This window comes from Rattus norvegicus, chromosome 11, assembly GCF_021556685.1.
Source record: "Rattus norvegicus strain SHRSP/BbbUtx chromosome 11, alternate assembly SHRSP_T2T, whole genome shotgun sequence".
Taxonomy (NCBI): Eukaryota; Metazoa; Chordata; class Mammalia; order Rodentia; family Muridae; genus Rattus; species Rattus norvegicus.
The window spans coordinates 58,512,350-58,536,851 of NC_141544.1; the positions used below are offsets into that span (position 1 = coordinate 58,512,350).

The window sequence follows — 24,502 nt, forward strand, 5'->3', positions numbered from 1 at the left end:
GAGGTGTTCCACTGAAGGTTACCTTTTACATTTACGCTGTCTTCCCTTTGGCACTCTAAAAGGCGCTGTGAATTCTTCCCTGACTCCTGGCCATAATTCTTGGCTGGTGATTTTCCTGCAAAGGCTTTAGGGCCATCCTTAAGGGCTCGTCTCTAAGCCACCTTTGAGAAGACTTCCCCCTTCCTCCTTGACCTCCCTCACCTCTCCACAAGAAAGTCTCTCTGTTTTTAGGCTGTTCTCTGAAAGTTGTACCTCTCAGGATGCTTAACCATAGTCAGTTTCTTTTAATATGTGCGTGCATACCTTATTCCTACGGGATAAAATGTTTTACTTTAAAGTTTAGACTTACTTATTCATTCTTTCTCACCCTTAAACTTCCCTTGACGGTTTGCTAGTTGGATTTGCGGCCATAGTATAAACATTGAAAAAAGTGTTCAAGATAGAAACATCAAAATCCCTGTGCTTATCAGACATAAGGTCAAGTTGCGCAGAATAAAACATGACATGGTACGTAAAAATAATATAAAACATACAAAAATATACACGCACGTATGTGTATTCATTTTGCTAGAAGACTGTAGTGTTGAAGGATACGAAAGGGTGGTCATTGCTGTTTATTCCAATACTGTATATTAAAAAAATACTTATGGCCCAGATAGGAAGTTAGAAAAACTGCAAGCGCTCTGAAATTGAGACCAGGCCTGAAAAGTCCGTGGGCAACCGCGTCCAGGTTTGGGGGCGGGTTAAGTGCTGGGAGGCACCGGAGGAGACTGAACTCTGCACGCACGGCTCTGGCTTCCCGCTCCGCGAACCGGCCCGGGGCTCCCGCCGTCCCGCGGGGATCGCAGACCCTGCACAGGCGACTCATCGCCGACCCCGATCCCCTGGGTTGCGGTGCACCAAGCGCAGGCCAACCCGGGAAAGCTTGGAGCTGGCACCAGCTGGGGTTTGGGGCGCGGGTGCTAGCCGGGGTTTCCAGGTGAGCCGCCGGAAAACAACCGGTCGGCCCGGGCGGGGCGGGGCGAGGGCGGAGGGCACATTGCCTCATCCCGGGCATTTTACTGGAAACTAGACGCATCCGGAGGCGGGGCGGGAGGCAGCCCAGGCGCCGCCAATGGCCGGGCGGGGCGCGGAAAGGAGGTCGGCCGGTTAAATAGCGCGGCCGCCTCGGGGCGCGCACGTACTAGTGGCTCTGCCGCAGCCAACCGCGTAGCCAGCCGGTGGCGCAGGTGTCTGGGGACCCCGAGCGCCTAGCCTGGGAGCATGATCGTGGACAAGCTGCTGGACGACAGCCGCGGCGGAGAGGGGCTGCTGGACGCGGCCGGCGACTGCGGCCTCATGACCAGCCCGCTCAACCTCGCTTACTTCTACGGAGCCTCGCCTCCCTCCGCCCCCGGCGCCGGCGACACCGGTTACCTGTCCGCGGTTCCCTCCGCGCCCGGCTCGCCCGGCTCCGACTCTTCCGATTTCTCCTCCACTTCCTCCGTGTCCTCCTGCGGGGCCGTGGAGTCCCGTCCGAGAGGTGGCGCCCGCGCCGAGCGCCCGCAAGGTACCCACCCGCGGGACTCCGCGCCCCTCTATTCGGGGTTCACACGCTGGGAGGATGGGGCGGGACTCCCCCCGATAGTCGAGACGTTAGGCGGCCCCTGCGACTTCCTTAGCGGCGGGACAGACACGAAGTAGTCATGAGTGACTAGATTGGCGTCCTGATTCTGTTAGGTTGTTCTTGACTGTGGAGCCCAGGGCCCATGGGTTCCAGCTTCTAGGACCCCTGCTGGCTAGGGCGCTGGCTTCCTGGGGGAAAGAACTTGAGAGTCTCGGATTCTCTTTCCTCCCATCTCATAATCCTTTCCCTCTTCACTTCTCCCCCGCCCCTGAACTCAAGAACCTCTGAGAAATAATTATACTACTATGAGGTTGGGGGGCTGATGGAGAAGTAGTTTTCTTCTTGTAACTCTTGAGTGAGAAGCAGTGGCAGAGGATAAAGCGTTGGGAACTGGATTTAAAGCCACGCTTATACCTAATATATTTGTGGGGATGAATAAAGAAAAAGAAACGTAGAGGAAACAGGACATAGAGGAAAGCTGGGTTAGGAAAAGTGACTTAGTGTTCTGCGTTTAGTTTAGTTTATGATGGCGTTTCAGAGGCCTGCTCAGAATTCTGCCGTCTTGTTTCCTCTGTGTGCTTGAGAATGGAAAAGTTACATCTAGCGAAGCCCTTCCTTTAGCTGCGGATTTCATGGTTTCCTTTCTTCACGAACCGAGTTGCATAATTTGGGGGAAAACAGGATGCAGCTGTGGGTAGATTTAAACACTGCCTAAATTATTTCAGTTGTTGGAACTTCTCATCGCAATTATTTTAAAGAATGACTCCTTGCAGTTTCCTACTGGTGGCCACTCAAGATTTGGTTGTCTTTTTCTTTTTTAAGTTTATTTTTAATTTAAAAAGATGTGCCTTAAGTCGCACTGTTGTCTACAGCTTACCTGAGAAGTGAGGTGTGCCTGCGTGCGTGCGTTGGCAGCCCTTTCTGAAGTCCATCGGCCCATTGACCTACGACAAAAATGGCTGAATCTCTAGTTCTTGGTTTACCACACAAGCCATAGGGGATTCCTGAAACTGTGTTTTCTTCTCCCTATGACGTGGATATGGAAGTTTTAACTCCTGTCACTCCAGAGGAGTGCTGTTAAATTCTGGCCGTTTGTGTGTTTATGGAAATCCCTGAACTTAAAGCCAAAGGGTATTTGACCATTTTATTTTCTCCCATGACTGTCTCTAAGTCACACTTGTGGCATAGATAGCCAAATTATGCTCTGTTCTCCATTTTGTTTTCCTGTTACTCTCCCAAATGTGTTCAATTCATGTGCGAGAGCTTGTTACATAGCTGTGGCTAGGAGTGGAATACTGTACTCATAGTAAATGCTAAACTGCCTTCTGAAGTTTTAAGGTGAACACGCCTGTTTCCTTTTTACTTAGAACGCCCATGTACGTAATTCTAAGAGTAAGTGAGGGGGAAATCCTGTGCGTGAGTGTGTGTGTATGTGTGGAAATGTGCTAAGTGAATTTAAGCTGCTTTCTTGGCACAAATTAATTAAGGAAATACTAAGAAATCTTAAGTCCCTATTGGCTGGCTTTTTAATTGTTGGCTTTTGAGATCTTTAAAGGAAGTTTGTTCCTTGTTAGGTGAATAGCATAAAGGTACTTTATGATTTCTATATGAACATAAAAGACCTTGTTTTAACAACTACAAATGCCTCGTTTATACTCTGCTCCAAGGATTTCTCAAAGTCAAGAACAATTATATATAAGTCTGCGATCTTGGCAGAACCTCGGATCCTATTTCATGAGTAAATAGTACTTAGAGACAGAGAGGCATTATTCGCTGGCCTCAAGGATCCTTCATCACATTTGATAGCACTTTAATTCGTGAGGGTGCCTGGTTGAAGGGTCAGTCAACACAGACCCCTTGAAAAGTACTGGACACTGCTAATGGGAATCCATGGACCAAGGGTGTTGGGAAGGCTTTGAGCATTGGAAAGGATTGGCTGGGATTTGCGTCTGCAAAGCGATGTCGTTGAGACTTTTCCTTTTCTTCTGAACAGTTGAGCCCCATATGGGGGTGGGCAGGCAGCAGAGAGGCCCCTTTCAAGGTGTTCGAGTGAAGAACTCGGTGAAAGAGCTGCTGCTGCACATCCGAAGTAATAAACAGAAGACTTCCGGCCAAGCGGTGGACGAGTTTAAGGTAGTGGCATCTGTTCCCTGTTCTGAGTGGGTGGGAGTCTGTCTGCTAATGTTGTTTGCTAACCTAGGTCCAGTAAGTCACTTGCAATTTTTTATAGATGACCAAGTTCCTAGGACAGGATATATTTGTGCTGTACTCCTTGCCCTTGGCTCAGTGCCAAGTGTGTACGAGAAATTTAATGAGCAAACAAAGCAGTTTGAGGACAAGGGGATTTGTAGGGTTCAGTACAAAGAAACCATTTTGACTGGAGAGGGATGAATCAGATGGTCTTACTTATTTCATCCTGACCAGGATTGAATAGGCTAGAAGTAGAAGCAGAAGGAGATGGCGGGGGTTGGGGGGAAAGAGGAAGAAAGGAAGAATGGAGGTAGCTGGTTCTGTCAGGATTTATTTTCCCAGAGGCTTATGGTGTACTGTAGAGGGTGGGAGAGACAGGTCTTCACCAAGTGAGAAACCATTTTGCATGTACTAAGTTGGAACTTTTCCCTTGCAGACCCAGAGTGTGAACATTGAGCAACTGACAGGTAAGAGTGCCGTCTGTCCGTTCACAATCTCACCGGTCCTTTTAGAGTAAAATGACTCCGTGGGGATAGAGATGGAATTTGTCAAGTTGGAATGATGACCGATGGCATATTCTTTCCTTGGGAACAGACCTGAAGAGTGCAGTGTCTGCAGTGGGGAAAAGAAAGGGACCTGACCCTCTGGCCGATGGACCAGTTTGCAAGAGGCCAGCTCTGTTGCCCACTCACTTTGTGGTAAGCATCTCGCTGTTTTCCTCTGAACACTCTGTGGAACTGTTTCTGGGATATTGTTGCTATTAAACACACACACACACACACACACACACACACAAAAGAAAAAACAAAACATTTTTGCTCCTTAGGATTGAAGCCTAGTCATATACCTAGCATGGAGTCTACCCCCAGCCCTCGCAGTTCTTTTAAAGGAAGTGATTATGACAGTTGCTTTTTCCTCCTTTCCAGACATCACCACAAACATCTCCACGTGGGGAGAGCATGGAAGATGCTCGCCACAGTGAATCCAAACTGGAGAGCAGTGCTGCTCTGCTCCAGAATATTATAAACATCAAGAACGAGTGCAACCCGGTCTCATTAAACACTGTCCAGGTTAGCTGGATGAGCCCCGTGGTTCCCCAGAACTCCCCAAGAGACCAACGCCAGGATTTCCATGGAGGCCAGTCCTTCTCTCCACCTCAGAAATACCAACCGTTCCAAGTCGGTGGCTCTCCACAGATGATGGAGCAGGCTTCTATGTTCCAGTATTCACCACAAGGGCAGAACATGCAGCAGCCACAGCCACTGCCACCGCAGCAGCAGCAGCAGCAGCAGCAGCAGCAGCAGCAGCAACAGAATTATCCCCACAACCCACCCCTGCAGTTTAGTCCTTATTCCAGAATATCCCAGTCCCCCAAGTATGATTCAAACCTCTTTGATAATCAAGACTCACAGTTCTGCACAAGCCAGAGTTTTGTGTCTCTACTGACTGGCCAAGGGGAATCGGAGACCATGGCCGTTCCCGTCCAGGCTTCCCACAGCGTTCCACCACAAAATGAGACTCAGCTGCAGAACTTCAGCCTGATGCCAAGCAGTGCCTGCGAGGCCGTCGGGGCGCACGATGCTGGCTCCCACTCTTTAGGTGGTTCCCTGTCACTCCAGAACATCATGGGAGGCCCGATGAACACCACACAGCTAGGGAAGTCATTTTTCCAGTGGCAGGTGGAGCAGGAAGAAAGCAAACTGGCAAATATTTCCCAGGAACAGTTCCTCTCTAGGGATGGAGATGGTGACACGTGAGTATCTTTTTGTCTCGTGCGCTTTCACACTTGAACCTTATTGGTGGGCATGAGGATGATAATTTATATTTCAAGGAAGGATGTTCCTTTTATCTTTTTTTTCCCCTCGAAAGAAATTACTTTTTGTTTTAAATTAAAAATACGTACTTTCTGCAACTAACCTGCTTTGAAGACTAATGTAGATTATATCTTTAGAGCAGAAACAGTTAGGCCATGACTAGGCATCAATAAGGAATTAACCAGTAGGCTAGATCCTATTCAGTACTAATTAATGTCTTTATAGCTCTGGACAAGTTACTTAAAATCTCCATGCTTCTGTTTCTTGATACAAAACAATAATGTTTTCAGCCATAGAATTTTTATCAGTATTAAAAGAAATTAGGTTTTAAATGCCCAGCCTGGTGTTCAACACTCTTTTTTTTTTTTTTTGAAGAGTCATTTATTATATATGAGTACACTGTTGCTGTCTTCAGACACACCAGAAGAGGGCATCAGATCTCATTACAGATAGTTATGAGCCACCATGTGGTTGCTGGGAATTGAACTCAGGAACTCTGGAAGAACAGTTAGTGCTCTTAACCACTGAGCCATCTCTCCTGAACACTCTTCTTATCCTGATTCCATTGCAGTCCAGGTAGACTACCAACATGTCAGAAAAGCCAAATTCCCTTCTCTGCTATGTTTCATTTTGAGTGTATCAGCTTGCAAATAGGGCGAAGGAAATTTATCTCTGATCAACCTAATGAAGTCAGAAACAATTCCTCTCTTCTCCTTGCCTCTTCACCAGGTTTCTCCATATTGCTGTTGCCCAAGGAAGACGGGCACTCTCCTATGTTCTTGCAAGAAAAATGAATGCTCTCCACATGCTGGACGTTAAGGAGCACAACGGACAGGTGAGGGTGCTGCCTTGGCCAAGATGGGCTTGTGCTAGAGCGAGTGGTAGCCAGTCTCCGGTGCAGATTGTCTAAAGAGCCTCAGATCAAGAGACTTCAGTTAATATTAACTTTGAGATATTGACTTTTTGCCACCATTAACCTTGAAGTTATTAATGTTAACTTTGTAGTTGTTTGGCCAAAGATTGCGTATAATTAAGCCGCACCCTAAGCTTATTTTAGTTTCCTTGTCTTGGCTCTGTTCGGTTGCTTATTAACGGGGTTTATTTTCTCTCTGTGGACATTCCTCTCAGCCACAGTTTAGTTTCATATTCCTTGTTATGATAGCGTTATGGGTTTAAAAAACATCATCTTCTCTTAATGTTCACAGAGTGCCTTTCAGGTGGCTGTCGCTGCCAATCAGCACCTCATTGTGCAAGACCTGGTGAACCTTGGTGCCCAGGTGAACACCACAGACTGCTGGGGAAGGACACCTCTGCATGTCTGTGCAGAGAAGGGCCACTCCCAGGTGCTCCAGGTAAGAAGTCAGAAAGCAGGTTTCCATTTTCCAAGCATCAAAGACATGGGGCTTGGGTACGAGAAGCTTCGTGTAGGCAGTTGTTGAGATCATGCTTTGGGTCGGTTTATGCATTTCCCAGCAGAACAGTTTAGATGACTAGTTGTGTGCCCTTACCTTTGGATAACAGGCGTGCATTTTGAAACTTTGCAGGCAATCCAGAAGGGAGCAGTGAGGAGCAATCAGTTTGTGGATCTGGAGGCAACGAACTATGATGGTAAGTGGCTGATACTTTTGTCAGTTAAAGAACCACACGGGAAGTAGTGGGGTCCATGAATTCTAAGGGTAATTAAGAGAGTAAATAAAGCTAATTGTTTTACAGGTGAAATTGGCATTTAAACTACCTAAGTATATGCAGACTATCTTACTCGGTTTTATGGAGACCATTCTAAGGATAATTATCGTGACCAAAAGACTTGACCAGATGCCTGACTTCCATTGTGCCCTTCTTCTTAGGCCTGACTCCCCTCCACTGTGCGGTCCTGGCTCACAATTCGGTGGTGCACGACCTGCAGAGAAGCCAGCAGCCTCATTCGCCCGAGGTGCAGGATCTCTTACTGAAGAATAAGAGCTTGGTTGACACCATTAAGTGTCTGATTCAGATGGGAGCGGCCGTGGAGGCGAAGGTAACTGCACAGTAGACCTCAGAGATGGGGTGGGTGTGGCCGAGGCCTGGCCTGCAAGCACAGATTAGCTCCTCCCCCTCCCCTGTTTTTATATTGGTGGAGTGAGGGGGCTTTATATGTGTGTATTTCAGAAGCTTACCTTTGAAAAGACCTTTTCACCCGCTCTCTTGATTGCTTTTCAATCTGTGGGTTATCCAAACAAATAAAAAATCTCTTATCTATGAAATAAATTTATCTTTGCCCAAAAGAAGCTGGAAACCAGTCTTACTTTGGCTTTCCATGGGCTGACAACATAAAGATGGCGCTTAATGGAATGAGGTTTTTTCTTTGTGGGACCTGGGATTTGACGTTTTAAATTTTGATTTTTTTTAAAAATATTTTTTTTATAATTAGATGTTTGTATGGGTCCATGTGGAGGTCAGAGGATAACTCACAGGAGTTGGTTCTTTCCTCCCACTGTGAACCCTGACCCTCAGCTCAGCTAGTTAGGATTGGTAGGATTGGTTATCCCCCGAGCCATTTCTCTAGCCCCCTGTTAAACTGGAAAATATTCTTTTTTTTTAAAATCTGGGGATTATTTACTGATTATCTTCTGTGTCCTGAAACACTTTGTTAAATACGTTGGGGACACAGATGCCCGTGTGGGTCCCTGTAGCACCTGCCGTCTTCTCCCGCTATAGCAGTACACGGCGGCTGCCAGGTCTGCAAACATAATACCTAATCAGTGGACTTTGATATAACATAAGAAAGAAACATTTAATATAAAATATAAAGAAATGTTTTATATACATGGCTGCTCTGTGTATGAGTGGGACGCGATAAGAGTCAGGTAGGAAGGTTAGTTTGGAACACAGGAGGAATAGAGAGTCCATGTAACCTGGGCTTCAGGGAGACTGCAGGAAGAAGCATCTGAAGTCAGCTCTACAACCGCTTTAGACTTTCGAGAGAGGGCTAAAGCAGCAGTTCTCAACTTGTAGGTCACGACCGCTTTGGGGGTTGGGGGAGTGTCAAACCACCCTTTTCTCAGGGTTTACATATCAGATATCCTGCATAACAGATATTTGCGTTATGATTCATAACAGTAGCAAAATTGCAGTTATGAAGTAGCAAAGAGAATAACTTTTGGTTGTGGGGTGAGCACACCGCGAGGAGCTGTGTTGCTGGGTTGCAGCATTAGGAAGTGTGAGGACCGCTGCTCTGCGGCACGGCATCTGGATTTTCACTCTTCGCCTTTCTTGCATTCCCAAGGATCGTAAAAGTGGCCGCACGGCCCTGCATTTGGCAGCGGAGGAAGCAAATCTGGAACTCATTCGCCTCTTTTTGGAGTTGCCGAGTTGCCTGTCTTTCGTGAATGCAAAGGTAATTTTAGAAAACCTCAGGGCTGCCAGTGTCAGACTGACCTTACCACCTCCACGTCTTTTGAGGTCCTTTCCCGGCATTTCCCTCTTCATGACACGCATGCGTGGTTCTGTTGCTCGGTTTTCAGGCTTACAATGGAAACACCGCCCTCCATGTTGCTGCCAGCCTGCAGTATCGGGTGACACAGTTGGATGCAGTCCGTCTGTTGATGAGGAAGGGAGCCGACCCCAGTACTCGGAACTTGGAGAATGAACAGCCGGTGCATTTGGTCCCCGATGGCCCTGTGGGAGAACAGGTGAGGGTCATGGGAGGGAGTGGAAGTTCCTTTAGCTGACGCTCTGCAGGTAGGCTGTTCGGCGTAGAATGCAGTAGTTCAGGCACATGAAAATAAATGCTTAGTGAATATTAGTTTTTATAATTCTGTCTACTCCATAAGAGATGGAAAAGAACCTACAGTACATTAAAACCATCCTGTTCTTATTAAGTGGGACCATTGGGGGTTGAATAATTATACATGAGTAAGCTTTTCTCCATAAGAACTTAATCTTTTAAGAAATTATTTTTGGTGGACTTCTTTTTTCCAAGGGAATCAGGGCAATTGATAGGATTGGATAGACGATTATATACGCTATTACTCATACGTTAATTTATGAAGGTTAGCTTTCTCTTTGATTCCAAGCTGTCATCAGAACCAAAATAAATGGTCTAGTACCTTGCCCATGGAGCTCTTAGGAAGTTAATGGCAGTTTTCGCGTATATCCCTTAAAAGTTACAAAAACTTTTTAGTAAGGTTTCACTGAGAGAAGAATTAGTATTTGGAAAGGACAGGAAGGAAGCATGATTGACTGGTAAATGGTAGTCTCAAGCCCAGTTTGCTGCTTCATTGTGGTATGTTGTCACACGCCCAGCGCACTGAGGCATTGCTGGAGTATGAGGCTTGTCCCTGAAGGTTCTTCCTTCTGTATTGTGTGTGCTGTCGTGGAGCGTACACATGGTACAGAAGGAAGAACCTTCCTCAGTCGGCTGTGGCCATTGGACAGGTTTCATTTCAGCAGCTCTCACAGCCACCTCGTCTTTCCCTCTAATTGCTTCTAATCTCTTGTGGGCTATAAGGCCGATACCACAATTTATCTGATTGGAATACAAAAATCAGTGCCTCTCGATGAGTGTAGGGCCTTTCCCGGGACCCGTAGAGTTACACACAGTAGCTTTAACATTTGGCTCTCCTGGCCACCGCTTTGACCCGGAAGTCATTAAGATGCACGGAGTCTTGTGTCATGGGGGTTTTGCCTTCTCGTTACTGGAGTTCGGCTTCACGATGGGTGAGATAGACTTCTATGCCACAGCCGCTGCCACACATAGGTCTTCTCACCAGTTCCAGTGGTTGAGATTAGCAGAGGAATACACACCTGTTTCGGTTGCCGATTTTCGGTTTTAATGGTGATGTTTGCACCCAACAGTCATTACAAGAAACTTGAAAATAACGCTGTAAAAGTTGTCATTTTCGAACTCTTGGGGCTGGTGAGTTGACTTGGCTGCGTTTACAAGTTAGGAGTGCTGTGGAGGGTTTATGAGAGGAGTGAAATTCTGGAAGACATACGTATACCACTTCGATCATTGGAAATGTGTCTCACGATCCCTTTCTCTTCCAGATCCGACGTATCCTGAAGGGGAAGTCCATTCAGCAGCGAGTACCACCATACTAGCTTCATTGGCACGGAGCCTGGTTCAGCGACACTCACTGTCAGTTAGGCAGTCCTGATGTATCTGTACATAGACCATTTGCCCTGTATTGGCAAATGTAAGTTGTTTCTATGAAACAAACCCATTTAGTTCACTATTATATAGTGGATTATATTAAAAGAAAAGAAGACAGATATCTAATTTTCTTGGCAGATTTGCATATTTCATACCCAGGTATCTGGGAATCTATATATCTGAATTTGATCTCGAATGGTAAAATTGCCTTCAATAAACAGTAGCTTTCTGGGTAGGAAAAAGACTCGTGGGAAAAGACTTGATTTGTGGCATAAAGCATTGCTCACGGAGTGATCGCCAGTGATTCAAATTAGGTGGGCTTGAAACGTGAAATGAAAAATGAAAGCATTTGAAAGGGGACAAAAATTTGGATGTACCGTCGATGGTTCTTTGGTCTGATGCACGACCTGGTGGTTAATGCTCTCACTGTTTCACTAGGTGAGGGAGGCCTCTTGTTAGGATGTGATCTTTGAAGCTGTATATAATAATTTTTACCTTTTAAAATGTTGTACATACTTGATTGTTAAACACGGACGTTTGAAGTGTGTAGATCAATAAAATAGCTAGTGAATTGTTACCACTTTAAAGATTAGGCACCCTCAAAGCAACTTTTATTGTATAATCGGCCAACTCAAGTTTTCACAGATAAAGCAAATGGGGAAGTGGGTCCCAAAGTTGCTCTGGTTGCAAATGGGCGTCTCTTGCATTGGAAACAGACACATTTGTAGGTCTCTGCATATGCTTGAAGAGGCTTTATTTTAATGAATCACCTGTTAGATTTATATGATTTACATAAGTTGTTGAAGTTTCTGTTTCTCCTTACTAGAAATTATAAAAGTTCAACATTGAAGCGTCGTTTTCTGTTGTCAAATAGTAATAATGTGCTGTGATGTTTATACAATTCATGAAGATGTTTTACTTTTTAGTGCAATGTTAGTTCTTTTGACATTTTGCTTAAATTTGATATGCCTGGCAAGGATATATTTAGCTTGGATTATACAATGATTCTTTGTGACAAATATGACCCATTAAAAATGATGCCTTTTAATGGACTAACTTACCTTTTAGAACTAAGTACTCATGTTCTTTTTTAAAAGATGCCCTTTGGATTGGATTGATTATGTTGTTTATGTTGATCATGTTGTTTAAGTTAGTGTATTTTTTGGACAGTCATTTGTCATCTCTGAGGTGGAATGAACCCAATCCACATACTGACAAACTCATGCATAGTTTTAAATGAACATTAATAAACTCATGTTGTCTTAGAATATGCGTTTTCTTTTCTAGTGCCTTATTTGTGTGGGTAGTTTGAAGAGTACTATTTTTCCCACTCCTGAAAATTGACTCTAAGGTCTTGTGCATGTCAGGCAAGCTCTTTAACCACTGAGCTCTAGTCCTAGCCTAGAAAAAATAGTAATGACAAACACTAGTATCTTTTTTTAAAAAGATTTATTTATTTAATTTATGTATACAAGTACACTATAGCTGTCTTCAGACACACCAGATCCCATAGATGGTTGTGAACCATATGTGGTTGTTGGGAATTGAACTCAGGACCTCTGGAAGAGCAGTTTGTGCTTTTAACCACTGAGCCATCTCTCCAGCCCCCACTAATATCTTTAGGTTACTAATTTTTGCATTTTTTTTGTTGTTTTTGAAAACGTTTCCTGAAATTATATGCCTTTTTTTTAACATCCAAAAATGGCTTGCTACATTCATGAGAAATTTAAATTCTGAAAACACAAAGTTTAGTAGTAGATGCTGTCTGTTGAACTCAGAAGTTTATATGATAAAAAGACTGACACAGCTGTGGACAAAGGAAACATGATAGGCATTATCCAAGTCATCCTGAGAGGGACGCCAATCTCAGAACAGTACCAAGTAGGGTTTTCCCTTTTCCCACTATTAGAATTGCTACACATGTGTCCTGGTTCTTAGAGTTCTCTCGAGCACCTGATGAAAGCCATGGATTCTCTTCTTGGAAAATGTATCTGAGTATATGCCGTACAGGAGTGACTAAACTGTCACCATCTTCATGAGCTCAGCTATGGCCATTCATGGTGAAAGACTGTCCCAGCTGAGCTCATTGACTATTGACCTCCCCTCAGAAGGAGGCAGTAGGAGTGAGTGTTAATGGACTCTCAACCTGAATAGCCAACCATACCTCTCAACTAGTTGTCTTTTCTGCTCTAATTGCAGGGTCTTGGGAAGGGGAGGGTTCCATTTGTGCAGCTATAGGCGATCCATACTGGGCATATACTTTCTGATGTGACTGATTTGGGTTCACCAATGCTTCCGTCAGTCTCTGTATACCTGATTGATTCACTTGTCGGATCCCCAGAGGGGAACTTCGGTGGTGGTTGTCCCTGCCTCGAGTGAAAACTCTCAAGACCGCATATGTGCAGTATCATAGCGCCAGAAGAGCATGAGTCACAGGTCATGGCTCTGTTTTACAGTTTCCCTTTTAGATTATGTCTTGAGCATAAATTGCATCTGGATGGATGGCCTTGAAAGCAGGAACAGAACACACTACTGAACATACCTACAGAGTGAGTGCTCCTTAATGAGGAGTGAGTGTCCCCTAATTAGTGTTCTCAGCAATCAGTTCTTTCACAATCACCTGAACTAGTGTTTACGAAAGGGGTGTGTGCATGTGTGTGTGTGTGTGTGTGTGTGTGTGAGTGTGTGTGTGTGTGTGTTGCACATGTATAGGGGATTATATATGGCAAAGATAGAAGAGGCATGGTATGCAGCTGGTCGTAATGGTGTGCATCTTTAATCCCAACACCGGGGAAGCAAAGCCAGTTGGATCTCTGTGTTTGAGGCCACTCTTGTCTATATAGTGAGTTCCAGGACAGCTAGGGCTACATAGTGAGACCCTGTCTTGAAAAAACATACACAACCAAACAAAAGAGAGATATGCCATGTACTTTATTGGATAGACTAGTTGAAGTACGATTGAGAGAGATTCAAAAAAGGACTTTGCATCTGGGAGGATTCAAGGTAGGGTATTTGGGCTAGATATAAAAGAGTTGATCCAGATGCTCAGAAAGGGAGGAGGAAAGTGGAAGAAATAGAAAACTGAAACCCAGGTGGTGATTTCTGTGTGGTTTGGTTAGAAACTAAGATAGCCAAGTATTTCTACTTGTGTTCTACATGTGACTGGTAATACTCTAATATCACACTGAGAAATATCCACAGGCTTCCTAGGAGCTTAGCAGGGAGGAAGTACGGTGGTGGACTCTGCTGCAAGAGGATGGAAGGTAGTCCCACAGAGGCCCAGACCTGCTCATTGCTTAGCATGTAGCCAATGGGAGGGGATCATGAAGTACTAGTTAAGTGAGCTAACACGCACATGCCAGTTGTGTTTAGAACCACTGGTTCTATGGGAGGAGGGAGCACTGTGAACAAGAGTTCACTATTAATAGATTAATGTCTAGTGTATTTAATTATGTAAGTTTGTATCAATCATAGGTAAGGATAAGGAGCCTTGTTGGGCTCTTAAAAATTATTTTGTGTGTCAGTATGTCCCTCTTCACAAACCACAGTAGTTTGGGTATAGGAGTACAGAGTGCCCACAAGTCAGACACCAACGTTTCCAGCTTTGTTAGCCAAATTAGTAGCATTTAATGTCAGGGGTGGAAAATTTTCTAAAACTCTTCTAGCCTCTTTTTAAATTTTTTACTCATTTTTATTTTATGTGCATTGATGTTTTGCTTGTATGCGTGTCTGTGTGAAGGCGTAAGATCCCCTGGAACTGGAGTTTAGGACAGTCATAAACTGCCATGCAGGTGCTGGGAACTGAACCCAGGTCTTCTGGAAGAGCAGTTAGTGCTCTTAACTGTATCTCCAGCACCACCCTCCCCCCATACCAACTTATACATAGAATCAATGGTTTCCATTTTCTGATAGCATTAGTTAACTATTATTGAATACAGTATTATTATTAGTTACTTTATATTGAAAGTGACCTCAAGGAGAAATCAACTTCAGGCCCTGGCAAAGTTCCGAGGTCAGCGTATCAAGTTTGAGCTTTTTTTTTTTTTCTTTTTCTTTTTTTTTTCTCAGAGCTGGGGACCGAACCCAGGGCCTTGTGCTTGCTAGGCAAGTGCTCTACCACTGAGTTAAATCCCCAACCCAAGTTTGAGCTTATTTAGGACAGTATCAGACACACAGTAGAGAGTCTCATGGTTTTTAGTTGACCCTTGTGGCTTTTCAATGTATCCCCCCCACCCTTGACACAGTGTATACTTTAAAGTGTATTTTATCTTTGGCACATACTCATGCTTTCATACACACACACAGACACACACACACACACACACACACACACACACACACACACACACACACATATATATCTCACATGCCAATAGACTTAAAGCATGAGAATAGCCCAGTGATTATAATGACTAAAAGAGGTTTGTTTTTTTTATGTTGGATCACAGTATCTAAAGTTGTTCACGGGGAAAGCAATATGATCACAAAATTAAACACTATTTTTTTGCTTGGAGCGCTTGACTTTGTAAAGATAACTGCAAGTTGGGTGCTCAATGGCGGTTGCAAATGTTGGAATGTGATGTGTTAGGCCACTGGTACTGAGTCCACACCGCTCACACTCCAGTGGATGTATGCTGTTTTCATTGAGTGACAGGCTTCTGGCTAATGTTCTGCAAATCAAGACTTCATCAGCTTTGGGAGCTGTTTAGAAGGATCTAGCATGCGTTTCCTGTTGGAACAGCAGCTTAGGCCTAAGTGGGTTTGACAGTAGAGACACATGCCAATTGGGAAACAATACTAGATTAACTAGAATAACTGATTCAAGGCTCAAGTCTGACAGCATTGCTTTTAATCAGCTCATTAATCAGGCTCTTGGCCTGTCTTCCATTTGCTGCCAGTGCCTCTCCTACACAGCTTTAGTTCCCAGTGCTTGTCTCAGTGTGGGACCTCAGGGATGGTCTCCATCAGTGCCCCTGACTTTTTCTCTTCCAGCACTCATTCATTACCGAGGACCTTGTTCTTGGAGAGTGGACTTTCATAACTGGGTTGTTATTATTTTTTTTAAATAAAATTTATCTGGAAACAATTTTTCAAAAGATAAAAATCTGAACTTGACTTAGCAACAACTTCAAATAAAATACAATATACCATATATGTCCTGCTTTAAAGGCAAGCAGACCTCTTTAGGGACCCACAAACCGATTTTTTTGTATAGATCCAATAAAGCTGTATATTAAGACAGACTGCTTTTCAAACAGGCTCCTTAAACTTTATGGGTACTGTTGGGTTCATTCATGTGATACAGTGAAATCTATACAGAGAAATTTAAGTACGCATACTATTACTTTTCCTATATATTCTAGCCACACAGAGAATAAAATGTAGCATGTTAAATACAAGGGTTTAAATAGTTGACAAGTTTATCTTTTATGTTATCTTCCATTTCCCAAGATATATCAATAGGCAGTTTTATTTCTCTTTTAACAAAGTTACATAGAATCTACTACAAAAGACACATTATCTGTTGAATTAATTTTTGTTTCTATTTTTTGTTGTCATTACTACATACCAAGACTTTTGTATGTTTTCTGAATTGCCACAATAATTTTTTTGCTTATTTTATCCTTTTTTTTGTATGTGAGCTAAGTAAGTATAAATGTATGTGTGTGGTGTGTACAAGTTGACATTTCCCTTGATTGCTTTCCAATTTATCCATAAAGACAAGAGTTCCTGAGTTCCCTCTGGTTGTAGCAGAAAGAGGATGTCAGAGTGATTTTAAGCCTGAGAGGGATTCAACCCTCAGTGAGTGGCTTGGAGGATGAAAGAAGGGCATGTGTCATGGAACATAGTAGTTCCTCTAAATCCAGAAAGCAACTAGGGTCTCAGTCTTCTACACACAGGGAACCAAACTCTGTCAAGAACTGAATAATCTGGGAAGCAAATCCTCTTTCACAGCCCAAGTAACACTGGGAGTTTCACTTTAACATTCCAGGCAGATAATGTAGCCAAGCCCATCCAGAATTCCGATCTGCTGAACTTCAAGTTAAACACAATTGGCGTTTTAAGCTGCCAAATTCGGAAGAATGGTATTCAAAAGAAACACAGACACCCCAAACAGGTAATGCAGCGTTTGAGCTTGAGGTGCGGGTTTGTATAGTCCTGCTATTCTCAGACTCTGAATCAGCAAGAGAGATTTCCCAATAGGTGGCCTCATCGCACAGAATGGCAGGCTTTGCTAGTGATTCTTCATTGTTGTCCATCAGCTTCCCATGGCAGATATGAATAACTCAAAGGAAAGGGAGGTCTGAGTATTGCCAGTTTCTAACACCCAGTGTGCAAGCGCTTCTTTGAGCAGGGGAAGGTGATAGGACAGCATATGTGGCCATCAGTATCAGCCCACTGGTCTGACTCTCACCATTTATTAGTGTTATCAGGAAGGGGCAGGTAGAGAGTGGACCTTAACCTCTCCAGCAACTGAGACGTCGGATGTTGTGAAATAATACAGATACACACCCCAGGAACGGGTCTTTCAAAAGGATGGTACTCAGAGTTCTTAGAAAGATGAGAACTTCAGTTATAGCCTTCTTGTCACCTAAAATCAGAAATAATGATTGTCTCTCCAGGTATGAATATATAATGCAAATGGCTAGACATCCATGTGGAGCACTTGGGTATAATTCATAAAGAGCTTTTTCCTTATAGAATTTACTTCTGAGTGATTCATCATAGACTCATGATGAAGATAAGGCTTCTGGCTTAAAGAGGGTGAATGCCCTTTAAAAATCAACTTTTTAAAAATAGAAATATTTGGAGGGGAATTCAAATGTAAGGACTGTAGTTGCGTGATTATAATCTCCTGTTCTACCCTTTGATAGTCACTCAGTCCCATGCCCTCCCTCTCACATTCATGATCTTGTCATCTATAATCGTTACTTGGAAATGAATATGTGCATATATTGTTTTTGCACATATATACATATGCTTATCTTTATCACAAAATGGTCTTATGATTAAACAAAATCAGCTTTGTGAGGTGTGATTCATGTGCAGTAAAATGGATGCATCTTAAGTGTTCAGTTCAATAATGTGTAAACCCGTGTAATCACCACCCAAGTCAAGATGGAAAACATTTCCATCTCCCCAAAAAGTCACCCCACCCTGCCTTTACCATCAGCCCCTCCATACACTATTCAAGGTGATTATTAATCTGTTACTACAAGTTAGCTTTGCCTCTATTAGCCTTTCATGGAAAGGACAGCGCACAGTATGTTCACTCTTTCTGCTCAGCATCTCTCACCCACCCTCCTGTTCTTGAGTGTCATCAAGCATTGATGCATTTATTGAGGTATTTTTCTGTTGTTGACTGGTGTGTAAAGAGCAGTCTGTTAGTCACTTAGCTTTTGGTGGCTGTCTTAGGTAGGGTTTTATTGCTGCAAGGAGATACCGTGACCACAGCAACTCTTATAAAGGAAAACATTTAATTGGGGCTGGCTTACAGTTGAGAGGTTTATTCCGTTATCATCATGGCAAGAAGCATGGTGGCCTGTAGGCAGACATGGTGCTGGAGAGGTAGCTGAGAGTTCTACATCTGGATCCACCCCCAGTGACACACTTTCTCCAACAAGGCCACACCCACTCCAGCAAGGCCACACCTCCTAATAGTGCCACTCTCTATGGGTTTATGGCCCATAAGCCACCATAAAGGCCTTTGGGGTTTCTTTCTCTTTTCAGTTTTGACTTTCATTAATAAAATTGCTACAGATAGCCTTTGTGTGGATGTATGTTCTCATTTCATGCTGGTTAACACCCAGGTGTGGAGCTTATATCCGTGGATGTTTAGTCTTACCAGAAACTGCTGAGCTGTTTTTGCAAACCTCTTTGCCATTTGTCACTTTCTAGTACCATCTCAGAGGTCTATTTTTGTTCATCTGTTTGAGTTAGCACTGCCAGGCCTTTCAGTCTTAGCTCATCTAAAGGGATTTCTAGTATTACTGTATTGTTTTAATTTTCAGTTTCCCTTAATGGCTAAGGGAATTGATTATCATTTGTTTATTGACCAATCCTATATCTTTAAAACCAAAAAACCCAAAAGACCCCAGGGGTTTTGTTCCTTAGGCTGGCTTCAAATGTAGCCGAGGATGACTTTGAACCTCTGATCATCCTTTATGGCCTAAGTATGGCGATTATAGGCCTGCACTACAATGCTTGCTTTGTGTGGTGATAGGCTTGAACCCAAGGCTTCAAGCATGCTGGGCAAGTACTCTACTGTACCAACTACATCCCTTGTCCCCGATAGGCCTTTCTTCATGAAAACCCTGTTACCTTTACAAAATAGACCATCAACTAGATGGAGGTGGCACTTACCTCTAATCTTAGCATTCAGAGTCTGATGGGGGAGGATCACAGGTTAGAGGTTAGCCTGCTTAGATGGTGAGTTTGAGGCCAGCCTGGCCTATACAGTGAGACTTTGTCTTAAAATTGTATAATAATTATTATTACTACTGAGTTTTAAGTGTTTCAAATACATATGTATTCTGGATATTTCTATTGACAATTTATTACAAAAGTATCTTCCAGTCTGTGACTTGCCTTTCCATCCTTCCTTGGGAAGGTACTTTGACCCATTCTCACATTCTTTCTCTTCTGCAACTTTAAATAATTATAGAATTTCCAGTTGTCCTCATATGTCTGAGAGTCCTACTACCCTTTTTGGTTCACCATGACTTATCTATTATTATTGTCATTGAACTGTTCAGCCTCAGGAATTTCATGGTTTTAAAAAGAGTTTAAATTTCTCTACTGAGATTTCCTCTTTTCACTCACGGGGTCCACACTTCCCTTAGTTCTCCCAATACAGGCCATTCCTCCAGTCATATTTATAGTAGCTAAATTCAGGATCTCAGGAATGACTATCCTTGCTTCCCCTTTCTTCTGGGATTGTTGTTTCACGCCCAGCAAGTGTTTAACTGTGTAGATGTAGACTTTAATAGTTTATGTATTGTGTAGACTCTAGGCTCTAGAATTTAGTAATCTTTTGAAAAGCATTAACTTTCTCTGCTAGGTAGCCCAGTTACTGGTTGGCTCCCTGGCGGTTCTATATGCTTGCTTTCCTGCTCTTTGAAAAACTCAGTGTTTTACAAGTCCCCCTGTTTTGCAAGAATTCTACCCCCAAATTCTGTTTTCTTTGTTGACTTCTTGAAGGCTTGGCTTGCAGTTTTGCTATGGTGGACTAGAGTGGACCTTACTCCTTACTCTAGATTAGGGTTCGCATCTTTTCTTTATCTCAGTCCAGGGCTTGGTGCATTAAGGAACTGATCACAAGATCTGGTCACTCAAGTCCAGAATCACTGTTTGATGTTCTTGTTCTTTCTTTCTGTTCTTTGTGGTTATGACAAGCCTCATGACGTCTTGCCATGGCCATGCTTATCGTAGACCCAAGCCAAGAATATGTAAGGAAGCTTCCATACCACTTTTGGGACATTCTCTTCTTCCCACTTTTATATAGCATCCTTACTTCTCAGTGTTGTGTATGTACTGCACTGATTTCCTCGGTTCAGTAGGATAATGATGTTTGGTTTGAATTTCACCCTCCTGTGGCATATTTGGAAAATTGTGCCTAGCATTGTGCCCTACATCCAGGGCAACCCTTGGGCTCACCCTGTGAATTTTTGCTTTCTTAGGGTTGAATTTCCTGTTGTCCAATGCTTAATCCTCATGCTCTATCTCTAAGTGTATTGTTTAGAGTTGCAGGGCTAGTCCAATACTAGTTACTCCATTACATCTGGAAGTAAAAGTTTGAAATGTATGCTTTTAGAGATTAAATCACAGGACCTTGAGATGTGCTATGAGCTTAGCGTGAGAAAAGCCTGGCTTCAATCCTATGCATATTAGATTTCATAATCAGATACTGGATCTCATAAACAGGAACAGATGTTAACGAGGATGGATTCCAAACTTCTTCTTGAACTGAAAAAAGAAATTTTAATGTCACTAGTTCTGTACAATGTCCCACAACACCGGCTCTATTCTATGGTAGAATGTAGTTTCTTTGTTTTTCTTAAAACTATGTAGCCAGCTTCTCTAAGAAGCTAAAAGAAGTAGTCTAATATATCATTCATAAGAATAACTTACTGTTTTTGAGTAGTGAATGTTTTAGGTGCTGTTTTAAATTTTATTTCAATTAACTGTAATAACATATTCTTCATAATATTATCTAATTTATTTCCAGCTAATTGAGAGCTAACTACTTGTCAACACTCAAACATTTACTCGTAATTACTAATCTATTTACGTATGAAGTTGAAGTACAAGTAGATGAAGTAACATTCTTATGGTGGCCTATCTGGTAGGTGGCAGATAAGGAAGCCTGTGGAAAGCCTTTGCCAGCGTCCATTCTAAAAGTGTTGGGCACGCTTAAAAGGTTTTAGAAACACAACACACGTGAATGTACGAATGGAAGGTAGACCTTTGGGGTACATGAGAACCCGTGGGCATGTGGGAGCTCCTACCTTGGGGCTATTTTCAGATGTAATTTTATTTGTCACAAACACTTAACCTTCAGTTGATGAGCATATGCCTCAGAGCTTTGCTTCACTAGCATCACCACAGGGAAACTTGTTACATGCTTTCCTATTAGGTCGCTCTTTATCTTTTTAATCATACTTATAACCAGACTAATATAACTATTTACTCACTAGATGACTTTCCTTATAGACCACAAGCTCCATCCAGCCCAGCAGGTAGACACCATTTCTGGGATGCAGTATGTAGTAAGCATTTGCTAAGTGGATGAATAGCTGGTTCTCACCCTTCTCTGCTTCCTATAAACTCACTGTGACACCCATGATTTCCTCTTTTAATTTTCTATTAAAAAATCACATACAGTGAAATTTATTTTTAACAAAAGCATATAAATTAGATAACCACTACCACAATCATGACACAGAATAGTTTTTTATCTTCCCACCAAAAATTCTCTCTTGTTAACTGTTTCTGGTTAAACTCTACATTCCCAGCCTTTCCTTAACAGCAGTCACTGAGAGAGGTCATTTAGCCTGGGATTTTCTCATTTCCCATTTTGGTTTCTCTGTTCTGTAGGTGTCTAATGCTTGCTTGCATTCCCACTTTAGTAAATGCTTTAGTAAATGGTAATTCATTAATTACCATGTTACGATTCACATGGAATCATTTACAACAATGACTTGACCACGAGGAAGAAGAGGGACGTGGGACCAATGGGTTTTGTTGGCAGTCAGTCTACTCTTCCGTGAGCTCTAGCAGCTGAGCACACCTGTTTTCCTCTCTGTGTCTGAACTCACGCCAGAGTCTTGTGTAGGCCATTGCAATGGCCTCCATATTGGTTTCCATGTTTCTGATGTTTTCCTGGTGTGCAGTCTTTGCATTCCACATCCACTGGAGCATCTAAGGCCTTAAGACCCCCCAAAAACACATCATGGATACACGACTGAACCTCAGCTCTTTGTACAACAGTCCCACTTCTTCACAAGTCCCACTTCTTGCTTACTTCTGAATCATCTTTAAATCATCTTTATTGAGTGTTGTTTACTTCATCGTATGATGTTCCATTGCTCCCAAACTAGTTGACATTTCTAAAGGTGTCCTATGTTTGTTCAGCTGTCCTGAAGGCCTTTTCTCATGTTATCTGCCAAGAAACACCTAGTCATCATTAAAGACAACACATGTGACACCTCTTACTTGCTTTCTAAAGAGCACATGAGTGTTGAGGTTTTGTCTTTTATTGTTTATTGTGATGCTAAGAGCTGGCCTCCAAGATTTGGAGTCTGCAAGTAGCCTTTGGGACCTGACCCCAGGTAATTCTGATTGGTAAATAAAGATGCTGGCTGCCAATACCTGAGGAGAAGAGACACAGTTGGGGTTTACCCTGGCTTGGGACCATAAGGAGAAGGAAAAGAGAGAGAAGGGCCGTAGGATAGAGAAGCAAGAAGAGTCACCAGGCCTTTGGGCCAAAAGAACGTGTCCCAGGGGGCTGCCCAATTGGATTAAGAGCAGCCAAGGTGGCACATAGTAAACAGTAAGTAATTTGGGGTTATCGTTGGGAAAGTAGATTCTAACAGCTCGGAGGGTAGGCAGCTAGTGTGCCCAGCTAGTGTGTTGCATAAGGCATGTTTGAATACAGAGGCTGTGTGTGTTTTTCATCTGGGAACATAAATGATCATTGGCAGGAAGGAACCCTACACCAGGGTTTTTTAATTATTTTATACAACATGACAATTCTTTCTTTTGTCTCCACAGTCATAATAGCACCTCTCGATCACATGCTTAGCTTTCACCCAGTAGAAGTACTCTTTGAGCTGTCTGTCTCTTGTTTCTTTCAATGCCAGTGTCTAGAATAGCACCTGCCTTGATAGGTGCTCAACAAACATTCTTATGAATTGATTAAAATATAATGACCACATTTCCCCTTCCTTTCCTTCTCCTTCCCCTCCCATGTCTGCCAACTCCCAACTCCAACTTCCTCCCAAATACATGGCCTCTTATTCTTTAACTATTGTTGTTACTATATATGTGGGGAAGATTAATTCTCCCTTCTCAGCAGTTGCTAATTGCTTGTCGTTCTTCTTCTAGGGGTAGGGTCTGTGAGATTTCCCCACCTATGTTGGACATCCACTAGTGTTGGGAATTTTTTGGCTTTTGTTTAGGTTGCCATGCTGTGTGCTCAACAAACATTTGAGGTGCACCGTTGATGTACCAATGAATAAAGCTATCATACTGCCCACTGAGCACTTCAATAGGTTTTATAAATGTACTTACAATGTATCTGGTTTTAATGTCTTAGACATTAATGATCTTGTGTGCATGCACAGGCACGTGTGTATGTGTACCCTGTGCTGGTGTGTATTCATATATGTGGAGGCCAGAATTTGACACTAGGTGTCTTCCTCAGTCACTCTCCACCTTTTTTTTTTTTTTTTTTTAAGACAGGATCTCTCACTGATTCTTGATCTTACTGATTTGGCCACATGAGCTGACCAGCAAGTCCCAGTGATCTTCATATTCCCACCTGCCCAGCATAGAGATAGCAAACACTTGTCACTCTTCCTGGCTTTTGACACGGGCTCTGGAGGATTGAACTCAGGTCCTCACGCTTGCAGGGCTAGTTCATGAACTGAGCTGTTTTCTGTTTTGACATTTTTTCCAGCCCTCTGTCAGACAGCACGCAGCTACGTGTGGCGTCGCCATTTGGCATTATTTCAACTTGGCTAACTCACAGCTATTTGCTTGCGTAAAGAAACTCAGCTTGCAACTATGGAAATGAAAAAGGGAAAAGCAGGGGATGTCGAAAGTGAACATGAGTGTCCCATGGTGTCCCACTGGCTTTGAACTTCCTCTATGCTGGAGCTGCTGTATGCTGTTCAGAGCTTTGTTTACTTTATGAATTCTCGTCCCTTGGGTCTTGGTTGCAAGGTTTTAGGTTGAAGATGTTAAGATATTTGCTGTGGAAGTGGAGGTTTAGTGTTTTATTATTTTAGAGAAAGGAATAGAATTGAGTGTCTTCACAGCATCGTAGCCAAGCGCGTCATTTCACTACATAAAACAAAGCAAAGATAAACTAAACATGCTGGGACTTTCTCCCTCAAACCTCATCTTCCTTTAGTGTCTGGAATTTAAAATGATTTTGTGGAAAACACCCAGAAGTTCAAAGTGGACATTTGGTCTTTTTTTTTTTTAATTTTAGGATTTACAACACAGTCTAGCCTCAAATGTGTTGTCTTCCTG

At 43.0% G+C, this 24,502-nt stretch overlaps 1 protein-coding gene across 4 annotated transcripts in view; it reads left to right on the forward strand.

The window, feature by feature from the left end:
* The window catches only part of Nfkbiz (NFKB inhibitor zeta), a 28,100-nt gene extending 16,088 nt beyond the window's left edge, over positions 1-12,012 (forward strand). Inside the window, 12 exon segments of one of the 4 annotated variants that reach the window (NM_001401430.1) lie at positions 1,202-1,549; positions 3,600-3,739; positions 4,233-4,263; positions 4,391-4,494; positions 4,723-5,549; positions 6,340-6,445; positions 6,816-6,962; positions 7,155-7,218; positions 7,458-7,627; positions 8,876-8,986; positions 9,114-9,281; positions 10,639-12,012. In NM_001401430.1, the coding sequence (NP_001388359.1) occupies positions 1,264-1,549; positions 3,600-3,739; positions 4,233-4,263; positions 4,391-4,494; positions 4,723-5,549; positions 6,340-6,445; positions 6,816-6,962; positions 7,155-7,218; positions 7,458-7,627; positions 8,876-8,986; positions 9,114-9,281; positions 10,639-10,692 (2,208 nt within the window). In that variant the 5' untranslated portion in view covers positions 1,202-1,263 and the 3' untranslated portion in view covers positions 10,693-12,012. 4 annotated transcript variants of the gene reach the window in all.
* The last annotated feature ends 12,490 nt before the right edge of the window (positions 12,013-24,502 follow it).